Source organism: Lutra lutra, chromosome 2, assembly GCF_902655055.1.
Source record: "Lutra lutra chromosome 2, mLutLut1.2, whole genome shotgun sequence".
Taxonomy (NCBI): domain Eukaryota; kingdom Metazoa; phylum Chordata; class Mammalia; order Carnivora; family Mustelidae; genus Lutra; species Lutra lutra.
The window spans coordinates 22548351-22568359 of NC_062279.1; the positions used below are offsets into that span (position 1 = coordinate 22548351).

At 33.9% G+C, this 20009-nt stretch overlaps 1 protein-coding gene across 3 annotated transcripts in view; it reads left to right on the forward strand.

The window, feature by feature from the left end:
* Window positions 1-13512, forward strand: part of TUSC3 (tumor suppressor candidate 3) — a 251700-nt gene extending 238188 nt beyond the window's left edge. The window contains exons 9-11 of one of the 3 annotated variants that reach the window (XM_047715981.1): window positions 1224-1314; window positions 5876-5938; window positions 11184-13512. In XM_047715981.1, coding sequence (XP_047571937.1) covers window positions 1224-1314; window positions 5876-5894 — 110 coding nt within the window. In that variant the 3' untranslated portion in view covers window positions 5895-5938; window positions 11184-13512. Of the gene's footprint in view, window positions 1-1223; window positions 1315-5670; window positions 5844-5875; window positions 5939-11183 lie in introns of those variants that run through there. The other 2 variants (XM_047716000.1, XM_047715990.1) reach the window with 2 other exon arrangements.
* The last annotated feature ends 6497 nt before the right edge of the window (window positions 13513-20009 follow it).

The window sequence follows — 20009 nt, forward strand, 5'->3', positions numbered from 1 at the left end:
GCTAGAAGGATTTTTTTTTTAATGTCTTTCATCATTATGGAAGTATATTGAACTGCTAACTCTTCCTTGTGTTCTGTGCTTTAGTGTATTTCATTTCTTTAATTATTTCAAATATTTTCAGTATTTTTATAAGAATTCTCTGAAACGAATGAAAGGATACAAGTATCGTGCAAGTGTTTTATTCTTAAATGCTTAGATTTTTCTTAAGAATTAACTCTATTTTCTACTTATTTATGGCATAGATTTGTCCATTTCAATTTCTTTAAATTCATGTTTTTCTTTATTCCAAACAGACCTGCATTTAATTGGCTCAGATTTTTAAGCATTTTAATTTTACAAGCATGTATTTTACTAATAGTAATAAATCTTGTTTAAATACTCTATTTGCATACATATTTCCATTGTTTTGTATTACGAATATTTATTACTCTTTGACTTTAGAGTAAAATCTTCCTAACCATAACAAAAAGGAAAAGAAGACAAAAAGTATTTTCACTCTTGTTAACTTGCCTGGGATACAGGGATACTGAAAACCTATTCCACAGCACATTCTACTCTAATATGCCATTTGTTAAAAGTTTCTTTGTTTGTTAAAAGAAATAATAGCATTTTGACAAAAGTATCTACTCTGTGGGGGGATTCTCCCCCCACTTTGGGCTCTCCAGAATCCCTACTACTTCACTCCTGAAGGTTTTATTCCAGCTTTTTGTACACTAGGATGACTATTTCTAAGTAACAGACTTTTACCGAAACAATAATCTAGCCAATAATCTAAAATGACATTTCTTAGTAAATATTGCATGGCATCTGAAAAGAATAAAATTCTGTTTAGTATTCTAACAATGCAAATGTCTATGCTAATATAGCCAATGCTTTATAAGACAGGGGCTGATAATCTTGTTTGTGGTTTATCACATATTTTGTTTTGTTTTGATCCCTGAGGCATTTTAGTACTTATAGGAACTCTGTAAGAGAAGAAAAGCACCAGAAGACTTAGATCAGTCACTTTTGTTGTTTTCATACCCCAAATAGTACATTTTCATTGAGAAGAATGTGGAAAATAATGAATACATTGTATTTTGGATTATCTGGTTTGTTGTGCCTGTATGTGCCATGAACTATTAAAATGTAAGTATACTGTTATTAATCGAATGCATTTAAAAAACATATGCATTTTGGTTCCATGTGTCTAGACATTAATGGCATTTTCTGTCTCTTTCTAGTAATTTGCCTAGTGGGATTAGGCCTGGTGGTCTTCTTCTTCAGTTTTCTACTTTCAATATTTCGTTCCAAATACCACGGCTATCCTTATAGGTAATATCATTATACTAATGTGAATGTTTTTATTTTTAACTAATAAATGACTTCATTGGTTAATGGATATTTAAAGACTAATATCAAGTAGCTAACTCATTTGCCAAGTGATTTTTAACTCAGTTAAACAAGTCTTTGAGCACCTGCCATGCGTTCGGCTCAGACTTTGCAGAGGCCTATGAGGCACACGGCCTTATAGACAGTAGAACTTCATTTTAGAGATACCTATCACATATGTATTGTATATGTACATATAATACAGTGGGTTTAGCTTTCTGGAATTCATCAAATTTCTTTTTCTCTTGTTTTGTCTGTCCATCCGATCACTCACGTTCAAATTCTTTGGCTTCCTCAGGTTTATATAGGATATATGTTTCCTCCCATGACATTTACATATATGCATCTCTTAGAACTAAAAAAATGTAGTATAGAATATCAGTACATACCCCCCAAAATACCAATTTTACATTCGACAAGTTTTCTTCCTTAATTAGTCTAGCACATAGATTTACGCTCAAGTTACCTTAGTTGTGGTAGATTCTGGGTTTTTGTGTTTTTTTTTTTTAATTTTATTTATTTATTTATTTATTTATTTGAGAGAGAGAGAGAGAGAGATCACAAGTAGGCAGAGAGGCAGGCAGAGCAGAGGGGAGGAAGCAGGCTCCCTGCTGAGCAAAGAGCCCGACACGGGGCTCGATCCCAGGACCCCGAGATCACGACCTGAGCCGAAGGGCAGAGGCTTTAACCCACTGAGCCACCCAGGCGCCCCTTGATCCTGCTTTTTATTTTTAATGATTAGTATTGCTGCACTGCATCATTTGCCTTTTGAATTATCTTTTTTTTTCTCAGAAATTTTCATCAGTTATCTTGAGTGTGTTAATAAATAGATGATAAACATCAAAACCAAGTGTTGCTAAAAGGTCTGCAGAGATTACATGCCAGAGATTTGGATATCTCCTGAGCTAAATCCTAAAAACCTAACAGCATAGGGGGAAAATATATATCTATACAACTAGTTCACTGGAGAAAAGGCAAAGATGATAGCACAAGCAAGAATGAGAGAAGTAATAAATCAAAGAGTGGGAGAGAGAAATAATTCTGAGAAGTGGAAATGTGAGATGTTAAAGAAAAAGCTCTCTTCCCACAGAATTATTCAGCATGAGAAGCCAGGTCAGTTATGAGTGTCACATAGCACCACATTTTCAAGCAGTTTGCACTCCCAGAAGTGTGTTTCTGTGGCACAAGCCTTAAAGTACCTGCCTAAAAAAGAAAATATCAGCCCTGCTCATCTCAAAAGCACTTTGTAAGGAATAAAAGAATGATATACAGGACACCACCATTATAGGAAAGGGAAAACATGCAAAACATTCCAGAAGGCATGTGCTGTCCTAAGTACTTCTGACAAGACATTTGTGGTTAACCGTCTTTACGGAGAGTCAAGCCCTACTATTAACCCTGGGGACCAAGAGCTAAGTTAATGCAATCCTTTGCAGCAGACATACACTGAAGTAGGCTTGCAAAAGACAAGAATAGTTTCTTGTCCAAGACCATATCCTTGACTTCAACATGAACTGCAAGGACAAACACACTTTTTCCTTTAAAAAGACTGAAGAAACTTCCCACTTCTGCCTACTTTGGATAATACCCATACTGTGGATAAAACCGTTGAGCTATCCCATAGTGAAGATGCACATTTGAACACAATATCATATACTAATTTAAAAATCACCTGTCACCAGGGACTTCAAACTCCAATGCTAAAGTACTTTCTTGGGTATAATGCCTTAAGCCCTCTGTGGCCTTTGATTTCTTCCTTTTAAATTTCTGTGAATTCTAACTTTTGTATCAAGAATACTATTGATAGTTTAAAGGTAATCCTGGTCATAGTGCTAATTTTTTATTCCTCTTAATTTTGAATTCTGTTTAATCTACAACCTTCAATTTCTTCTGTGATCTTTATGCGTTTTATTTTTCTTTTTAATCTTAAGCCTCACAAAACCTTAAACATTTATGTTCTTCATTATATTATCTCTGCACTTCACACTATTATTTTTGTTGATCTTTATAACTGTTGAAAGAAACAAATGTCTGCTTGAAGTGTTTATCCTGTTTCCTTAAATCTCTCCTACATTTTAGTCCTAAGGGTGCTTTTCCTACAGTATCAATAGGTTTGACGCCATCACTGAATTCTCCCAGATTCTGTTAGGTTTCAGTAAGCAAACTTGCTGCATTTAAATTCCCTATCTTAAAACAACAACAAAAACAAAAAACAAAACAAAAAAACCCTGATCTGTTACTCTGTGACCTTGGACAAATTATTTAATTCTTCTAAATACTGGTTTTCTGATTACTAAATGAAAAAAAAAATACATACTTCATTTGACTATCGTAAGGATTACATGAGAGTGAATGTAAATTACTTAACACATTGCCAAGTATGTGGTAAATAACATATAGTATTAATTACTCAATAAATGTTAGATGCTTACTGTCACTAATTCAGATAGATAAAAATATTTCAAACTCATTTATATTTCATTTACTAAGTAGGATTTTCTTTACACGGAAGATTAAGTAACTTTTATATTTGCATGATTCAGTTTAGCGAAGAACAGATTGTCCCTGAACCTTCTGATGAACGTAATTGGGCTCCTGAGTCCCTTGAAACTACTAGTGAAATATCAAGATTATTAAGAGTTTGGTCTAATTACCATCTGAGCCATAATTCAAAAAAGAATTTTATTTCAATGGTAGCACTGCATTCATTTTGTATATTAAATAAAGATTAACTTTAGGCTCATCCCATTTTCAGAGAAAAGCAAAGAGCTGGTAGCAATACCTGATAGTCTTTCCTTACGGGTAATATCCCATTTTTTTCCACTGATGCACATTGACCTACAAAAATTCAAAAAATTTCTGTAAAAGTACTTCTGACCCATGCCTCTACTTTAGTTAAAAAAAAAATAATAACATGAAACATTCTCTATTAATTCAATCACTTTGCTTCCTATTTATAGAACTCTTTAGTTGTCTTAGCAAGATAGAGTAGCAGAATGGAAAATAATATTTACCATAGAGCTGAGTTCAATATATAATTTTTTAATTAATAGCTCTAGCTCTGCAGTCAAATAAATCTGAGTTTGAATCTTAGATCCTCTCTGCTAACTTTGGGGCTTGGAGTTAGTTACTTAAGTTCTGGGTCTCATTTTTCTTCACTTTGAAAATCACATTTTAGTTTTTTATGGGGTTGGAGACAGGCTCAGTTGTTAGGTTTGTCTCAAGTTATTTCTCTTTCTTTTGTCAAGATATTTAACTTTGTTGAGCTTCTCTCTTCATTTGTAGTTGGTATAACACCTATCTTCTTCTGTGGGGATAAATTATATGATCACTTTGTAATGCCTAAAATGTAAGGGGGTTCTCAATAAATATTTACTTCACCTCCTTCTTAACCTGTACAAGCCCTTCAACTTTAGCATCTTACTTCATTATGTTTTTGTTCAGCACTTTACTTCATTACATTCTTCATTGAGTATTCATATATTACTGTTTTATGTATTAAAGTCATTTTCATTCTGTAATATTATGAGATAGAGAAGAGTCTGTGAAAATACCTTTTTGTATCTCCAAAGTGCTGTGCGCATAGTAGGTGCTCATCATATTAATTGACTATTTAACTCAAAAACATTTTTTATGTATTATCTAAATGCAACAGGAACCATTAAGATAGAAACAGTGACAAGAAGAGTACTGGTTTGCCACATTGTACAACTCCAGAAGATGGATTCACATCAAATGACACCTCTTGGAGTTGTTAGGTTATTCCACACACCTAAAGGGTTGTGTGCTGTGTGGAAAGATAATTATTCCAGAAACCTGAGCTTTAAAGATACTTATTGCAAATTCAGATTGATTCTTAGCTGGCTGGCATCAAATAATAAAAATATATTTTATTAAGCTTATAATGGACATAGAAACTATCTTCTATTGTCTTTTAAAAAATTACTTTTAATTCCTGATGTCCTTGGCTATTTTGAGAAATAATGAATAACAAAAAAATGGACGTTCAGTAATGGGAAGTACAGAGTAACAGAAATGAAAGACATTTATATGAATTTTGAGGAAAGTATGGTAGTGGACAAGTACAGCAAGACAAAAAAATCCCAGGATATCCAGTATAGCAATCTCACATTCATTTCTGTATCTTACATGTAGATCTTTCATCTGTAGAAAAATATTAAATATAATCTTGAGTTATACAAATAGAAAAATAATATTGAAATGATGTGGTGATCAATCCACAATACATATCACTGATAAGAATTTCACTGGGATTGTCTTTCTCCTGCTGAGTTCCAGCTTTGAAGAATGACATAAAGGACCGAAGATTTAGAGAGGATTCGGAGAAGAGCTGGAATGCTCTAAAGGCACCATTGTCTGGCCCCTATCTTATCTAGATAAGGAATACAGTGCTAAATCTTGTAATAATATTTTGCAAATGGAAATTGAATCTTAAGGACTATTTTTTCCATATTGTTGTATTTCACTGTGGTGTATTGGAAAGTGATCTGGACTTTGAGTGAGAAGATGTGATTTGGACCATGGCACTTTAAAACTATAACCTCAGGCAAGTCTTTTAATCTTCTCTGAGCCTCAGTTTTCCTCATCTTTCAAATAAAGACCATAATATTTCTCTCATACATAAGACAATTATAGCAAACTGCTGCTTTATAGATGTAAGATAACTTTTAACTGTGAGACCCTATATTCCAGTCTTAGGCTGTTGTACATTGCTTTAAAGATAAGACCTCAGATACAGATATCTGCAATAGACTTTGACCCATGGAATTAACCGTTTGACAAATAGTAGCTTTGTAAAATACTCCGATATATGCATATGCACTCCACTCCAAACAATGTATAATTTCATTTAGTTACTTCCCTCTTACTACTTTAGGAAGAAGTTAGAAAAAGGTTAGGAAAGCAGAACTAAAACAAAAGACAGAAATACATATCATTCTGCCTAGGACAAATGTAGTCACATCTCTTTCCACTAACAAACAGTATAAATTTTAATTCCCAAGATAATAAAACAAAATGCATGTTTAAGTATGTACTAAGATTTTTTAACCAGCATTTAGTAATATTAGAAATAGATACTAAGAACCTCTATATAAGATAATTTCTGTAGAAAATTCCGTTTTTTGTTTTTGTTTTTCTTTTACATTCTGTACTGCTCATTCCAACCCCTCCAGCCTCAAAACACATAGTCTGAACAGACATACACAAAATGGCTCTAGAGGGTGAGTTCCATCTTGAAAATTCAACTTCCTTACTGTGACAGGAACCACTTACTCTATGCAGAAACCCTGCATAGGCAGCTCCTGTGATCTAAAAGACTTTTTTCTTCTTCAGCTATCTCCCAACCTTATTCCACACACTAGCTTTATTATTCTTTTTTCCCCAGAATAGTATCTACCTTCCTGATTATGCCTCATTATTAATAACCATGCTATGAAAGCTATTACTAAGTCTCTTAGTTTAGGCTGTGTAGAGAAGTGGCCTTAGCAGTAATGAGACTTGAGAGCTGTTGCCCTGTGTACACACAGATACAGAAAGGTTTCCATACCCAAAGATCTCGTTTCCCTTCTCCTTTCCCTTGTCCTAATGAAGTCAAGTCCTCTAGGCCTTTTTTGGGGATTGTGGAGTTCAGATTGGAACATTTTTCTGGGTTCAGTAATCTTCTATTACAAAGCCGAGAAGCAGGCTAAAGACGACTGGCTAACAGCCATAATGTACTTCTCTCTTGCATCCCCTTAGAACATTTATGAATATAAAGTAAAGGTTAAGAAAGCCCTAAGAACAGTGAATCATTGCACCTTCCACTAGGTGCAAGGCCAACTGAACAATTCAACTAGCAGATGATCCATGCTCTGAGTAAAGAAGCAAGGCTTTTCCTCCCTTCCAATTTCTTTTCAATACCATAATGAAATCTGAGCAACTGCCCTTTAATCACATACATGAGTTCTGTCAGACAGGGTGGCATGTCACCATTAGGTCTCCCTGACTCTTCCCCAGTTTGAGAATAGGAAGTACAGTACACAAGCAAATTATGTCCATCTGAAGAGCTCAGAGAATTTAACCAGCTCCCACTTGGATAGCATTCATTTAAGAGCACTGTGTATGCATCTTTTTTTTTTTTTTTAAACACCAACAACAGATAATTAAGATAAATAAAAACAAAATGCAAGCCATTACTTCATGCCTAGTTAGATTTTTCACAGGAAGAAAAAAGGAATAAACTTGTTTTACATATAATATGAGTCTCCAGTGACCACACAGTGACCAAGTCCAGAGGTCTTTTCCCATTCCACAAGAGCTTAGTTGAGTGGTTTCAACAGAGATTTACAGCCCACAGTTTTTATTCACTTCCTGGCCTTTTACAGAAAGTGTATGGGCTCGTCATACTGAACATACTTCCCATACTGAACATAACACAATGTTATTTTTATTCTTTGGCACTGAACTCCCATAGCCTAGGCTACTATCCCTTCCTTTAACTTGTTTTCAAAGTCAGAGGAACTGAAACACAAGCAAACAAAACTCTAACAATTGGACCTGCCATCACATCAAATATGTCTGTGTTATACTTAATCATGTCCAGGTCTTACTCTCCTCTAGGGAAAAAAACCTAATGGCCATGACTTTCAGTCATTTCATATCTTACAGCACCCTTCTAAACACAATATTCTTGTACAGAATAGATGGGCAGTAAATCTTTGCTGAATGGTGATTGAGACAGACTTTTTTTTGGCTCAACTTTGAGAAAACAACTACCATTTTAAATCATGTTTCTCTAGAAAAACTTATTTGGTATTTCAAATAATAACCTTGTTACAAACTTTTGGAACATCACTTCTCTGCAAGTCAAGGACTGCATTTTTATATAGATCCTGAATGTTTGTAAGTATGAGGGAATCATTAGGAAAGAACCACACTTGCAAGTTTTGGGAGATCTCTATCCCCTTCCTTCTTTGTATACACAATGTCCCTCTGCATCCCTGATCTACTTTAAGCAATAATCAAATTATGTAGACCAGAAGGGAATAGTTGCATCCCTTTAAGCTAGCAAAAGGGGGAGTTTCTGGGACATACTCATGCTGGTTCTAGTCTGCTCTCTAATCTGTGTACAATTTTCTAGACTTGCCATGTAGCCTTCCATCTTCTGTCACTACTTGCGTCAGTTGACCATACATGCATTCACTTCAAAGTAAGCTAGCTACAGTAGTCAGTGCTACGTATGCACATACTACCAGGACCTGTGAAGAGAATCATTCGTGTAAGGGTAAAAGGGAGTCCAGACAGAAGTTGATGGTGGTACCTAAGGCAGCTGCTCCCTCTCTAAGGAACTCAACCACAATACTGAAAAATACATTCCAAGTAAGAGGAGTATATTTGGTTTTTGGCATTCAACAGTTTTTATGTTATAAAAGTATTTTTATACATTTTTACAATAAGCATTCCTAGGAAAGATACTATCCAAGCACTATTAGAAACACAGATAGAAGAGAACTGTTACATTATATATCAAAATTACTAGACAGGTAAATCTAAAAAGAAAAAGTTATGTCAGAACGTGACAGATAGGAATGAGGGACTAATCTCAAATGATGAAATCCATATAAAACATTCATATTGGAATATACCTTGGATGCTTAATATTAATATTGAATGATTACCTAGAGAATAATATTTTATGCTTTTCTAAGATTTTAACAAAACATTTTTGATACACTTCGATCTTTCCAGTGTCTTGAATGAACACTTGTAAAGTTTATAACTTTTTATGAAAGAGATTTTAAATATAAAAAACGGGAAGTAGTCTGTTAAACTTATCCTTTATTGTAAATAATAGAATCCTTTCAAGATAAAACATGTATTTGTCATTGCATAATAAAATGTAAACAAAAGATTGTTTTAACAAGCTTTTTAAAAAAATAAGTATTATAGTTTGGGAAAAATTCCTAGTGTGAACCAACAGCATGGTAACTAAGGATTCTTAGTTTACCTTAATAAGAAGGTACAGAGATCCTTTTGTTTATTTATTTATTTTAGATTTTATCTAAAAATCATAGAATTTTTTTGACTTTTTAGATCCAAGAAGTTAGGAAGTATAAAATGATCATAAGGGTCATATTACTGTTTTTGCTTTTATAGTATAATAGTTTTAACAATGATAAAAGGTGATCTTTAATGCACACAGCTAGAAAGGTTTAGACCAGTTGTTTAAAAAATAAATAAACCCTATAAGTTCTCAGTTTCCTTAAGTCATAATTTTTTCAACTTTAAGTTTTAAGTATTTTATGACCAAGTTTTCTTTTTATCATTACTCTCATTCTTAAGTTAGCTTTAATTTTTAGGGGAAGTTTAAAATTAAAGACAGAAAATGCCAAAGAGTTCGTCTACAAAGGACACATCTCTGTGCACTGCCATGAGTGTTAAGGATTATGTGGATTGAACAGCAGCCACTGCTTACTGCTCTAAGGAAGTTTCCCCACTGACATTCGTCTTCAGGCCTCAGTCTTAGCTAGTTATTTTGAAAAATAGAAGCAAGGTCTTGTTGCATTGAGGGGTCAGCACACGATTTCTAGCCTTTAATAATTCCTCAGAAATGGAGTACTTATTTCATATTGTATAACCTTTTTATTTTATAATTTTATTATACTATATTACATTTATTATATTTTTGTTATATAACATTTTAAGTCTTTTTAAATACGTGTTTACTTTTAGCACATAGCATCACAAGGTCACTAGGTTGATAAAATATGGGCACTATAAAGAACTTTGGAGATCAGCCAAACATTCTTTTCACTAATGAGGAAACCGAGGTTCAGAAAGACAAAGAAATATATTCTTAGGATATTAAGATTTAAACATCCAGATATTATATATCCTTACGAATTTAACAGTTTTCCAACTACATGGCTTTCTAATTGTAGCAACAATTATTTTTGTTTTTATTTTAATATTTTGTTAAAATATGGTTTGTCTCTGGTCACCCTGCAAAGTTATATTGTTAGGACCAAAAAAAAAAAAAAAAAACAAAAAAAAAAAAACAAAACAAAAAACCTTGCCACATGTTAGAAAGAGGTACAAATATCAAGCAGAAACTTAGTTAATGTTATTTAAGTTGACTTACCATCTTACAACTTATATTTCTGTTCATAGATTAAAACTTTGCTTAGGGAAGTTAAGAAAAACAGCTCCCTTTTATTTCTGTCTGTACAAGCATTTATGTACAGATATTTATGTACTCAGAATCTGAGGAGACTCATGATTCATATATACATTCTTTCTGGCTGTACAATATATTTCAGCTATAAATTTCACTTAAAAACATCAAGCGTTTAGTCATTTTATGTAAGTGAATGAATTACAGGTTGAAGAAAAGAAAGTTTTTTTTTGTTTGTTTTTTTTTAGGACATTGAAATGACCCACTTCAAATCTTTGTTTTAATTCATACTTTTTGTTCCTCTTACATTGCCAGTTTAAACACTGGTTAAACTTCTGTTCTAAGCAGCAATGAAAGTGGCTCACAGAAAGAAATAGGGTATTTTAGCCAAACTTAAACACTGCTAGTTCAAGTTCTTATCAGCATCCTCTCCCACCCCTCGCCTGTTCTCACCATAAGTTTTGACCCCATCTCAGGAACTAGTTCAGAGAAATTGCCCTGATAAAAAATTAGAATGAGATGAATTAATGTAATTATGACATTTTTATTGTATCTATTTACATGTACTATTTTAGAATGAATAAAAAGCATATTGTGTTTTCCCTGTTTTCAGCATATAATTTTCTTTCTTTTTCAGCTTTTTAATTAAATGAAGCCAAGTGGGATTTGCATAAAGTGAATGTTTACCATGAAGATAAAGTGTTCCTGAGATATAGTTTGAATTCTTGAGTTCATATCCACGTTGATTGTGATAATTCTAGCTTATTCTTGTACAATTTTTGAAATGTGTTTTCCTAGCCAATTTAATTTATAGAAGTGGATAGTTAAGATTCATATTAGCACTGGAAAGAACAAGAAATACTGAAGTGTTTTCAAGCATATTATATTCAGTGTATGCTGTAGGACTGAAATAAATGACAATGTAATTATGAATTCATGTGTTAGAACTGTTCACTCATTAGTAAAGAAAACCACAATGTTAGTAAGGGAAAACTATGAAATATATGTTAAAGAATCCTTAAGGTTGTACAGAGATAAGGTATATGCATGAAACTATGTCACATACTGAGAAAATATATTCATTGTCATTTCAGTATAAAGGATGTGTGTATGGTTACAAATGTTTTGTTCTTATTAATTACAATTAGAGGCAGGGAGCTGGATGAATAGTGCCTACAACTTAGAAGCTTAACCTGGGAAATGGGAGGTTTTTTCCCAGGACATAAATTTTAAAAACAAATAGGTCTAAATCAGTAAGCTTGAAGGTATTAGGTGATGGAAGCAACACACCAGAACTAGAAATTAATTTCCTCTCTAAATTTAGAAGGGTCACCCAGGAATCCAGACTTGTTACTGCAAAACTAACCCTGATGGCCATTTTCCCCATGTATTATATGGAAGAAGTTTGCCATCAAAACTTCATTCCCTGAATCCAGATAAAAATTATCCTATACATGAGTGACTCAGTGAAGCTTTTTTGAAAACCAAATATTGGAGTCTAACCATTACTATGTTTGTATATCCTCTTTTAGTTTATAAAGCACTTTGGCATATGTTATTTTCTTTACAACAACCCTATAAATTAGACAGGATTTAAAATTTTTTTCTGACTTACAGAAGTTTTAGAAGCTGGAAGCCAGAAAGAATAGAAAAATAGGGCTTATAAACTGGGCTTTAGAACTCTCAAATCTGAATTTTTATTTTCGTTGGTGCTAAGGAAGAATTTAAAAACACAGTTCAATAAACTTTGTTTTTCCTTTTTTTTTTTTAACGTTTTGTTATCTAATTTTGGTTAAGATCTAAATAATAGAACATGGAAAGCTCAGGAGTTTCAGGTGTATAGTCTTAAATAGGAACCAAGTGCACATCTACTAAATTTATTTATTTCATACCTTTATGAAATTCAATAAAGAATGGGAAATATAAAAATCCTACAGGGGCATATGAAGCTAAGTTCCAGGGCAGTGTGTGTGCTAGAAATAAGTTATCTTGTCAAAACAGGATATTCAGTGAAAATTGCATAATAATTCAGAACTCTGTTCACCTTACCACATATTCCCAAATCTGTTATTAAAAAGCACATTAAGTTCCCTAGTTCCTGTTCAAAGTGTGATAAATTTAGTACTGGAATGGCATTTATGGAAAGACATTAAGTTATCATGATCATTTGTTGAATGCCTATCCCTAGGGAGCACTTGACCTGTAAATGTAAATCCATTGAGTATTTTTACATTTTCTAAGATCATTCAGAACAGGCATTACAATTGGAATCTGAGAGCAAAGCTTTACATGTAAACACATGTTTATTATAATTATTTTTGTCTCCTTAAGGCTCAAGTTGTTATTAACAACATACATACGTCTATAAAACTTTAATATAGTGTTCAATCATGACCAAAGTCAGACAATGACCAAGGTAAGGAGAACTTCTCTATTTCAGATTAGTAAAACTTTTGTAGCCTGTATTATGTAATTTCCTTTCAGTAATATATGCCTACAACAACAAAAAAATTTTAGCATTTTATAGCTAGAGAGCTGTCACTTTGCTGTAGCCTGTTGTTACATTAGGGAAGTGATTCTAGAGGGAAATAAACTGCCTCAAGGCAAGTTGTTACTGGAAAGTGCTGTGGGCAAAACTACAAAGACTGGTTCAAATGTAGTTTTGCTTCAGAATTTAGCATATGGAAAATCATGTATGTAATATAGGCTATCTTTACCTTTGCCAAACAAATTAAATTGAAAAATTAATTCTTATCTGGTATGCTGTATCCTGCAATGTCACTTTTCAACCAGATGTACTGTATTGAAGGCTCCCCTAAAAACTGATTATATGTTGAACAGTCTTCAGTTAGAATAAAAAGAATTGCTTTCCTACCCAGAGGAAAAAATCTTAACATAAAATCCCATCCAAAGGAGTGTAATTTCTAACAACATCTAATGAATAAAATGTTGCATTTTGCTCAGCATACTGTTCCTTGCATCAGATATTCACATGAGTAAGCCCAATAGTGTTGTGTGTTTACTATAATTTTCTTTTGCATATAAAGTAATATCCCTTGTCAGTTAACAATTTAGCAAGCATGGTGATTTGGGGAGATTGTATCTTGTAACCGTAGAGCTTGACAAGTATTCCCTTTCTTGCTATTTAGGAGAACTTCCCTAAAGGTACATGAAGGGAGTAGTTATTTCTAAATAAGGCATGACATATTATTTTGAAATCAAAGACAGTTAACAGTGTGTTTTAAGAAGTACTGGTAACAAAGACAAATGCATTAGAGCATCTAGCAACAAAACATTTGAATGGATTTTTGGAGACAATGTTCCTCAGAGCTCTTTAATGTTCAGTTTAAAATATTAAAACAAGAGGCTTTTCATACTCTAACAAGAAGCTGTACTGGGTCAAACTAATAATTTTTTTAATAGTATTTTTTTTTTTTCTAATAGTAGGGAAAGGGTGAGCTTGGTAGTCATACTACAAGGGTACAAGTATGTTCATGCTAGCCCCTAAATTCCCTTGCACAATTTATGAATTTTTCTATACTCCATTTTTTACCTATTATGTCAAATATATATGCAATTTTTTTTATCATATAGCAGTCTAAGTATTTACAAAATTTTAATAAAGCATCAAACATTCAGAATATACTAGGAAAATCAGGTCACATTCATCCAATTGGTGTGTCTATTTCCACAAAATATTATGCATGCATATAGGCAATGAAAATGGCAGAATGAAACTCTAAGGACCCATCCACTCCACAGAAACACTAGAAAGACTGGCAGAAACTGTCACTCAATATTGTTCAAAGTCTGGAAGATGACAGAAGAGAAATCAAATGAAAGTTTAAAATGTGACTGAAATTCAGATGGCTAACTTGATAGCATTTTATCTTAGTCTTTCCCCATCCTTCTTCTCAGTCAGTAGTGGTCTTAAAAAATGGCAGCCTGTAAGTGGTATGGGGACCTGGTTCTAGAGGAGGTAGAATACTCCTATTCCCAAGGATAGTGTTTGTTTTGCCCTGAGGGCTACTGGGAGGATTGAAATAAGGGGTTTTACCTTTGTTTAACCTAACTCAGAAGTTTCTCAGGGTGTTGCTCCAGAGGGTGTTTCTCCAAAATACTGATAAAGAAATGAACATGCTCCTGCCTGAGGCTAGAGTTAACAGTTATGACAGACAACAGACACATGGCTGAGGACTGAATGAAAGGAAAAGCTGAAGAGTGAAATACTTCGGGGAAAAAAGGCTTTGAAAAGCTGCCACATCCAAAACTCAGATCAGGATACATCCTCAGGAAAGATCTGAGAAGACCCTAAGCTTTTATTTCTTGCTGATGTTTACATCAGCCCATATACACCCTGAATAAGTACTGATGGGGTGACCTAACAGAGTCAATTTAAAGCCCAGGGGACTAGTTTATTTCTTTTTCTTTCTTTCATCTGCACGCACTTAAGGACAGCTCTGTCAAACCACTAGCTGACCACTAAACTAATGAAACATAGACTTCACAGACCACACATGACAAAGAACACAATTTTTATAAAAACAGTTTGGAAGATTCACTAAATAACTACAACAAGCAACAAAAGTAATTCTAGAGAGGGAGCAGAATCCAATTTCCACAGTTGTTACATTGGAATATTTAGAATGACCGGTTTGGGGGGCGGGGAAGCACACAAAGAAACAGGAAAGAAGTTAATACCGTCCTTAAAGCAGAAATTCAACTTGCTAAAGACTTTAGCAGTCTTTAAGTACTCAAAAAGCTACAGGAAACCACAAAGAAACTAAAGGAAACAAATGAACAATGCATCAGCAAATAGAAAATATCAACTAAGAAACAGAAATTATAAAAGGAGTCAAATACAAATTCTAAAACTGAAAAACTGTAATTGAAAAATTTGCTAGAGGGACTCAACAAAACACACAGATCTGACACAGTTTATGAAATGTAATTTGACAATAATCTCATAAAAGCAAATGGCTAGAATTGCAGTGAAACAGTTCTTTTTTATAATTTTTTAAATTTATTTTCAGCATAACAGTATTCATTGTTTTTGTACCACACCCAGTGCTCCATGCCCTCTCTAATACCCACCACCTGGTTCCCCCAACCTCCCACCCCCCACCTCTTCAAACCCTTCAGATTGTTTTTCAGAGCCCATAGTCTCTCATTGTTCACCTACTGGTGAATGTAAGCTGCTATTAATTTCAACTAGACTGTTATAAATTTAAATATAAACCCCAAAGTAGTAATGGAAAAATTGAGTAAATACCTATCACATATAGAAAACAAATTGTAGAATGACAGAAGTCCCTATCAGTAATTTCTTTAAAGATAAATGCATTAAACATTCCAACTAAAAGCAGAGATCTGTCAAAAGGATTTTACAGTATGATATAACTATATAAATCACATACCAAAATAAATCTCAAATCATTACCCTAAGTTTTGCCTTAAGGAGCTGGAAAGAGAAAAGCAATCTAAACCCAAAGACAACAGAATGAAGGCAATTAGAAGGATTAGAAGAGAAATAAATATGATAAAGAATAAAGAAACGAGAAAAAGTCATCAAACCAAAACCTGAGTCTTTGAAAAGAGCAACAAAATTGAGAAACCTTCAGTTAGACTAAGAAAAACAAAATAGTTCTCAAACTTCTAAAATTAGAAAGTAGGAACGAATAATAACACCTTTCCTACTGAAATAAAAAGGATTATCAAAAAGTTCTATAAAGAGATTTCAGGAAAATGGTATTGGGGGAGGATCCTGAGCTTACTTCTCGTTACAGACAAATCAAGGTATAACATATATAATGCAACTCTCTGAAAGTGACAGTGAAAATGACAGAAAACAGAGACACAGTGGGAACACATAAACAGGAGGGATAGAATAGTTATGAAGGTTATCCATGAGAACAAAGGGATCAAGCCCCATATGGAGCACCCCCAGCCCTGGGGACCTGTACCAGGAAGGTGAACCCCCATAACAACTAGCAGGGCTTAACTCTGGGACCTCTGCAACTCAGGGGGGCTTAACTCCACCTAAATGCATTCAGTACTGGCATTTTCCCAAAAGCAACTACCTCACCACACCTGGCAGCAGCTCCAGCCAGGACCAGCACTCCTGGAGAGCAAATCCTGCCCTGGTGAAGAGGAAGCCAGCTCCATTCACCAGCACTTCCACAGCAGTTGTGACCCAGTCACAGCAGGAAGGGCCTTACAGGATGCGTTCTACCTAAGACCACTACCTTCAAGACCAGAAATTATAGCTGACTTCCATAAAGCATAGGAGCAGAGAGACACAGACAAAATGAAATTACATTCCAAACAAAAGACAAAAATCTCAGAAAAATACCTAATTGAAACAGAAAATAAGCAATCTACCTGATACAGTGTTCAAAGTAATGGTCATAAAGATACTCACTAGATGTGAAAGGAGAATGGTTAACTCAGTAAGAACTTCAACAAAGAGAACATAAAAACCATTCATAACTGAAGAATACAATAACTGAAATGAAAAATATGCCGGAGGGTATCAACAGCAGATTAGAAGATGTAAAACAAACAAACAAAAAAAAAACAAAAACAAAAAAAGTATCAGTGATATGGAACACAAGGTATTGGAAAGAACCCAACCTGAACAGCAAGAAGAAAAGGGAAGTTTAAAATTGAAGATATATTAAGGGATCTCGGCAACAACATCAGGTGTACTAATATTGCATTATGGAATCCCAAAAGGAGGAGAAAAGAAGAAAGGGGCAAAAAAAATTGTTTGAAGAAATAGTACGTGAAAATTTCCCTAACATGAGAAGGGAGTAGCCATCTAGCTCCAGTAAACACACCACATCAACAATATGATCACAAGGCCATCCATACCAAGACACGTAACAAAGTCAAGAATTAATAAAGAGTATCTTAGGGGCACCTGGGTGGCTCAGTAGGTTAAAGCCTCTGCCTTCGGCTCACGTCATGATCCCAGGGTCCTGGGATTGAGCCCCACATTGGGCTCTCTGCTCAACGGAGAGCCTGTTTCCCCCTTTCTCTCTAGCTGCCTCCTGCTTACTTGTGATCTCCATCTGTCAAATAAATATTTTTTTAAAAAAGTATCTTAAAAGCTAAGAGAAAGCAACTATTTACATACAGTGGAAACCCTAAAGGCTATCAACTCATTTTTCAGTAGAAACCTTGCAGTCCAGAAAAAAGTGGCATGATGTATTCTAAATGCTGAAAGAAAAAGCCATACAACCAAAAATATTCCACCCAGCAAGGTTATCATTCAGAGTTGGAAGAGAATGAATTTCCAAAACATTCATCACCACTAAACTGGCTTTACAAGATATGTTAAAAGGACTACTTTTAAGTGGGGGGGCAAAAAAAGGCCATTAAGTAGAGGAAAACTATGAAAGAAAAGAATTTCACTGGTAAAAGTAAACACACAGTAAAGGTAGTACATCAAATACTTACAAAGCTAGTATAAAGGTTAAAAGACAAGAGTAGTAAAATAAATAATATCTACAAAATTTAGTTAAGAGTACACAAAATAGATGTAAAATATAAGGATATATACATAAAACATGGCAGGGGGCGGGGAGTAAAATATAGTCTTACAGAGTATGTTCAAAGCCAACTAATCACTTAATATAGGAAGTTATTTATTAACCTTATGTTAACCATGAACTAAAAATCTATAACAGACACACAGAAAATAAAGAAAAAGGAATTAGCATAACACACACAAAAAAGCATCAAATCACAGGAGAAGAGAGCTAGAGAAGAAAGAACAATTGACAATAAAAACAATTAGAAACAATTATCAAAATGGCCAAAGGGTACATAGCTACCTAGAATTACTTTGAAGCATTAAATCCATTTAAATTTAATCAGAAGACATAGGGTACATGAAAGGATTAAAAAAAAAAAATCTGTATGCTGTTAAAAAAGACTCACTTCCGTATTAAAGAAACATACGGACTAAAAGTGAAGGGATGGAAAAATAGTCCATGCAAATGCAAGCAAAAAATTAAAAAATGAGATAGCAGTACTTATATCAGACAAAACAGACTATAGCAAGAGAAGATCATTACATAATGCTTAAGGGACTAACTCAACTAGAGGATGTAACAATTGTAAATATCTATGCATCCAACCTAGGAGCATCTAAATTTATAATGCAAACACTAACAGATGTAAAGAGAGAGATTCACAGTAATACAACAAGAGTAGAGAACTTTAAACACCCCACTTAGACCAATGGATAGATCAGCCAGACAGAAAATCAGTAAGAAAACAGTGACATTACAGATATGCACCAAATATTTGATTCAAAAAATGATACATGGTCTTTTTAAGCATGCATGGAAGATTCTCCAGGATAGACATGTTAGGCTACAAAACAAGTTTCAATAGATTCAAGAGGTTGAAATCATATCAAGCATCTTTCCTGACCACAACAACTCTATGAAACCAGAATTCTAAGAAAAATACTGGGGGGGAAAACAACACGTGAAGGCTAAACATTCTACTAAACAACCAGTGGGTCCCAAGAAAGCAAAGAGGCAAATAAAAATTACCTGAAAGCAAATGAAAATGGAAACAGTAGTTCAAAATCTTTGAGATGCAACAAAGCAGTTCTCAGAGGGCAATTTGTAATGATACAGGCCTACCTTAAGAAACAAGAAAAATATTAACAATCTACGCTTGAACCTCAAGGAACTAGAAACAAATCAAAGCCCAAAGTTAATAGAAGGAAAAGATCAGAATGGAAATAATAAAAATTGGAGTGGAAATAAATGGAGATTACAAAAGAAAACAATGAAACTAAAAGCTAGTTCTTTGAAAAGATCAACAAAATAAACCTTAGCTGGAGTCCTCAAAGGAAGGAAGGAAGGAAGGAGAAGGGAAGGAAGGGAAGAAGGAAGGGAAGAAGGAAGAAAAGGGTGGGGGGGGGGGGCTCAAAACCAGAAATGAATGAGAAGTTATAACCTACATTACAGAAATACAAAGGATTATAAGCAACTACTATGACAAATTGTATGCCACATACTGGAAACCTAGAAGAAATGGCCAATTCCTAGAAGGCAAACTCTTCCAAGACTGAACTGGGAAGAAATAGAAAATCTGAAAGACTGGATTACTACTAATAAAATTGAATCAAACTCTCAAAAAATGTTCAGCATCATATGGATTCACAGATAAATTCTATAAAGAATACTTATCCTTGTCAAACTATTAATTCCTATATTCCTATACTATTATTTATTATTCCTGTATTTTATATAATACCTATATATTTTTATACAGAAGCAATGCTACCACCTTCATTTTGAGGCTAGCATTGCCCTCATACCAAAACCAGACAATGGCACTACCAAAACAACAAACAAAATAACAAGATTACAGACCAATATCCTAATAACCATAGATGCTAAAATTCAATAAAATATTAGCAAGCAATAGATGAAAAGAA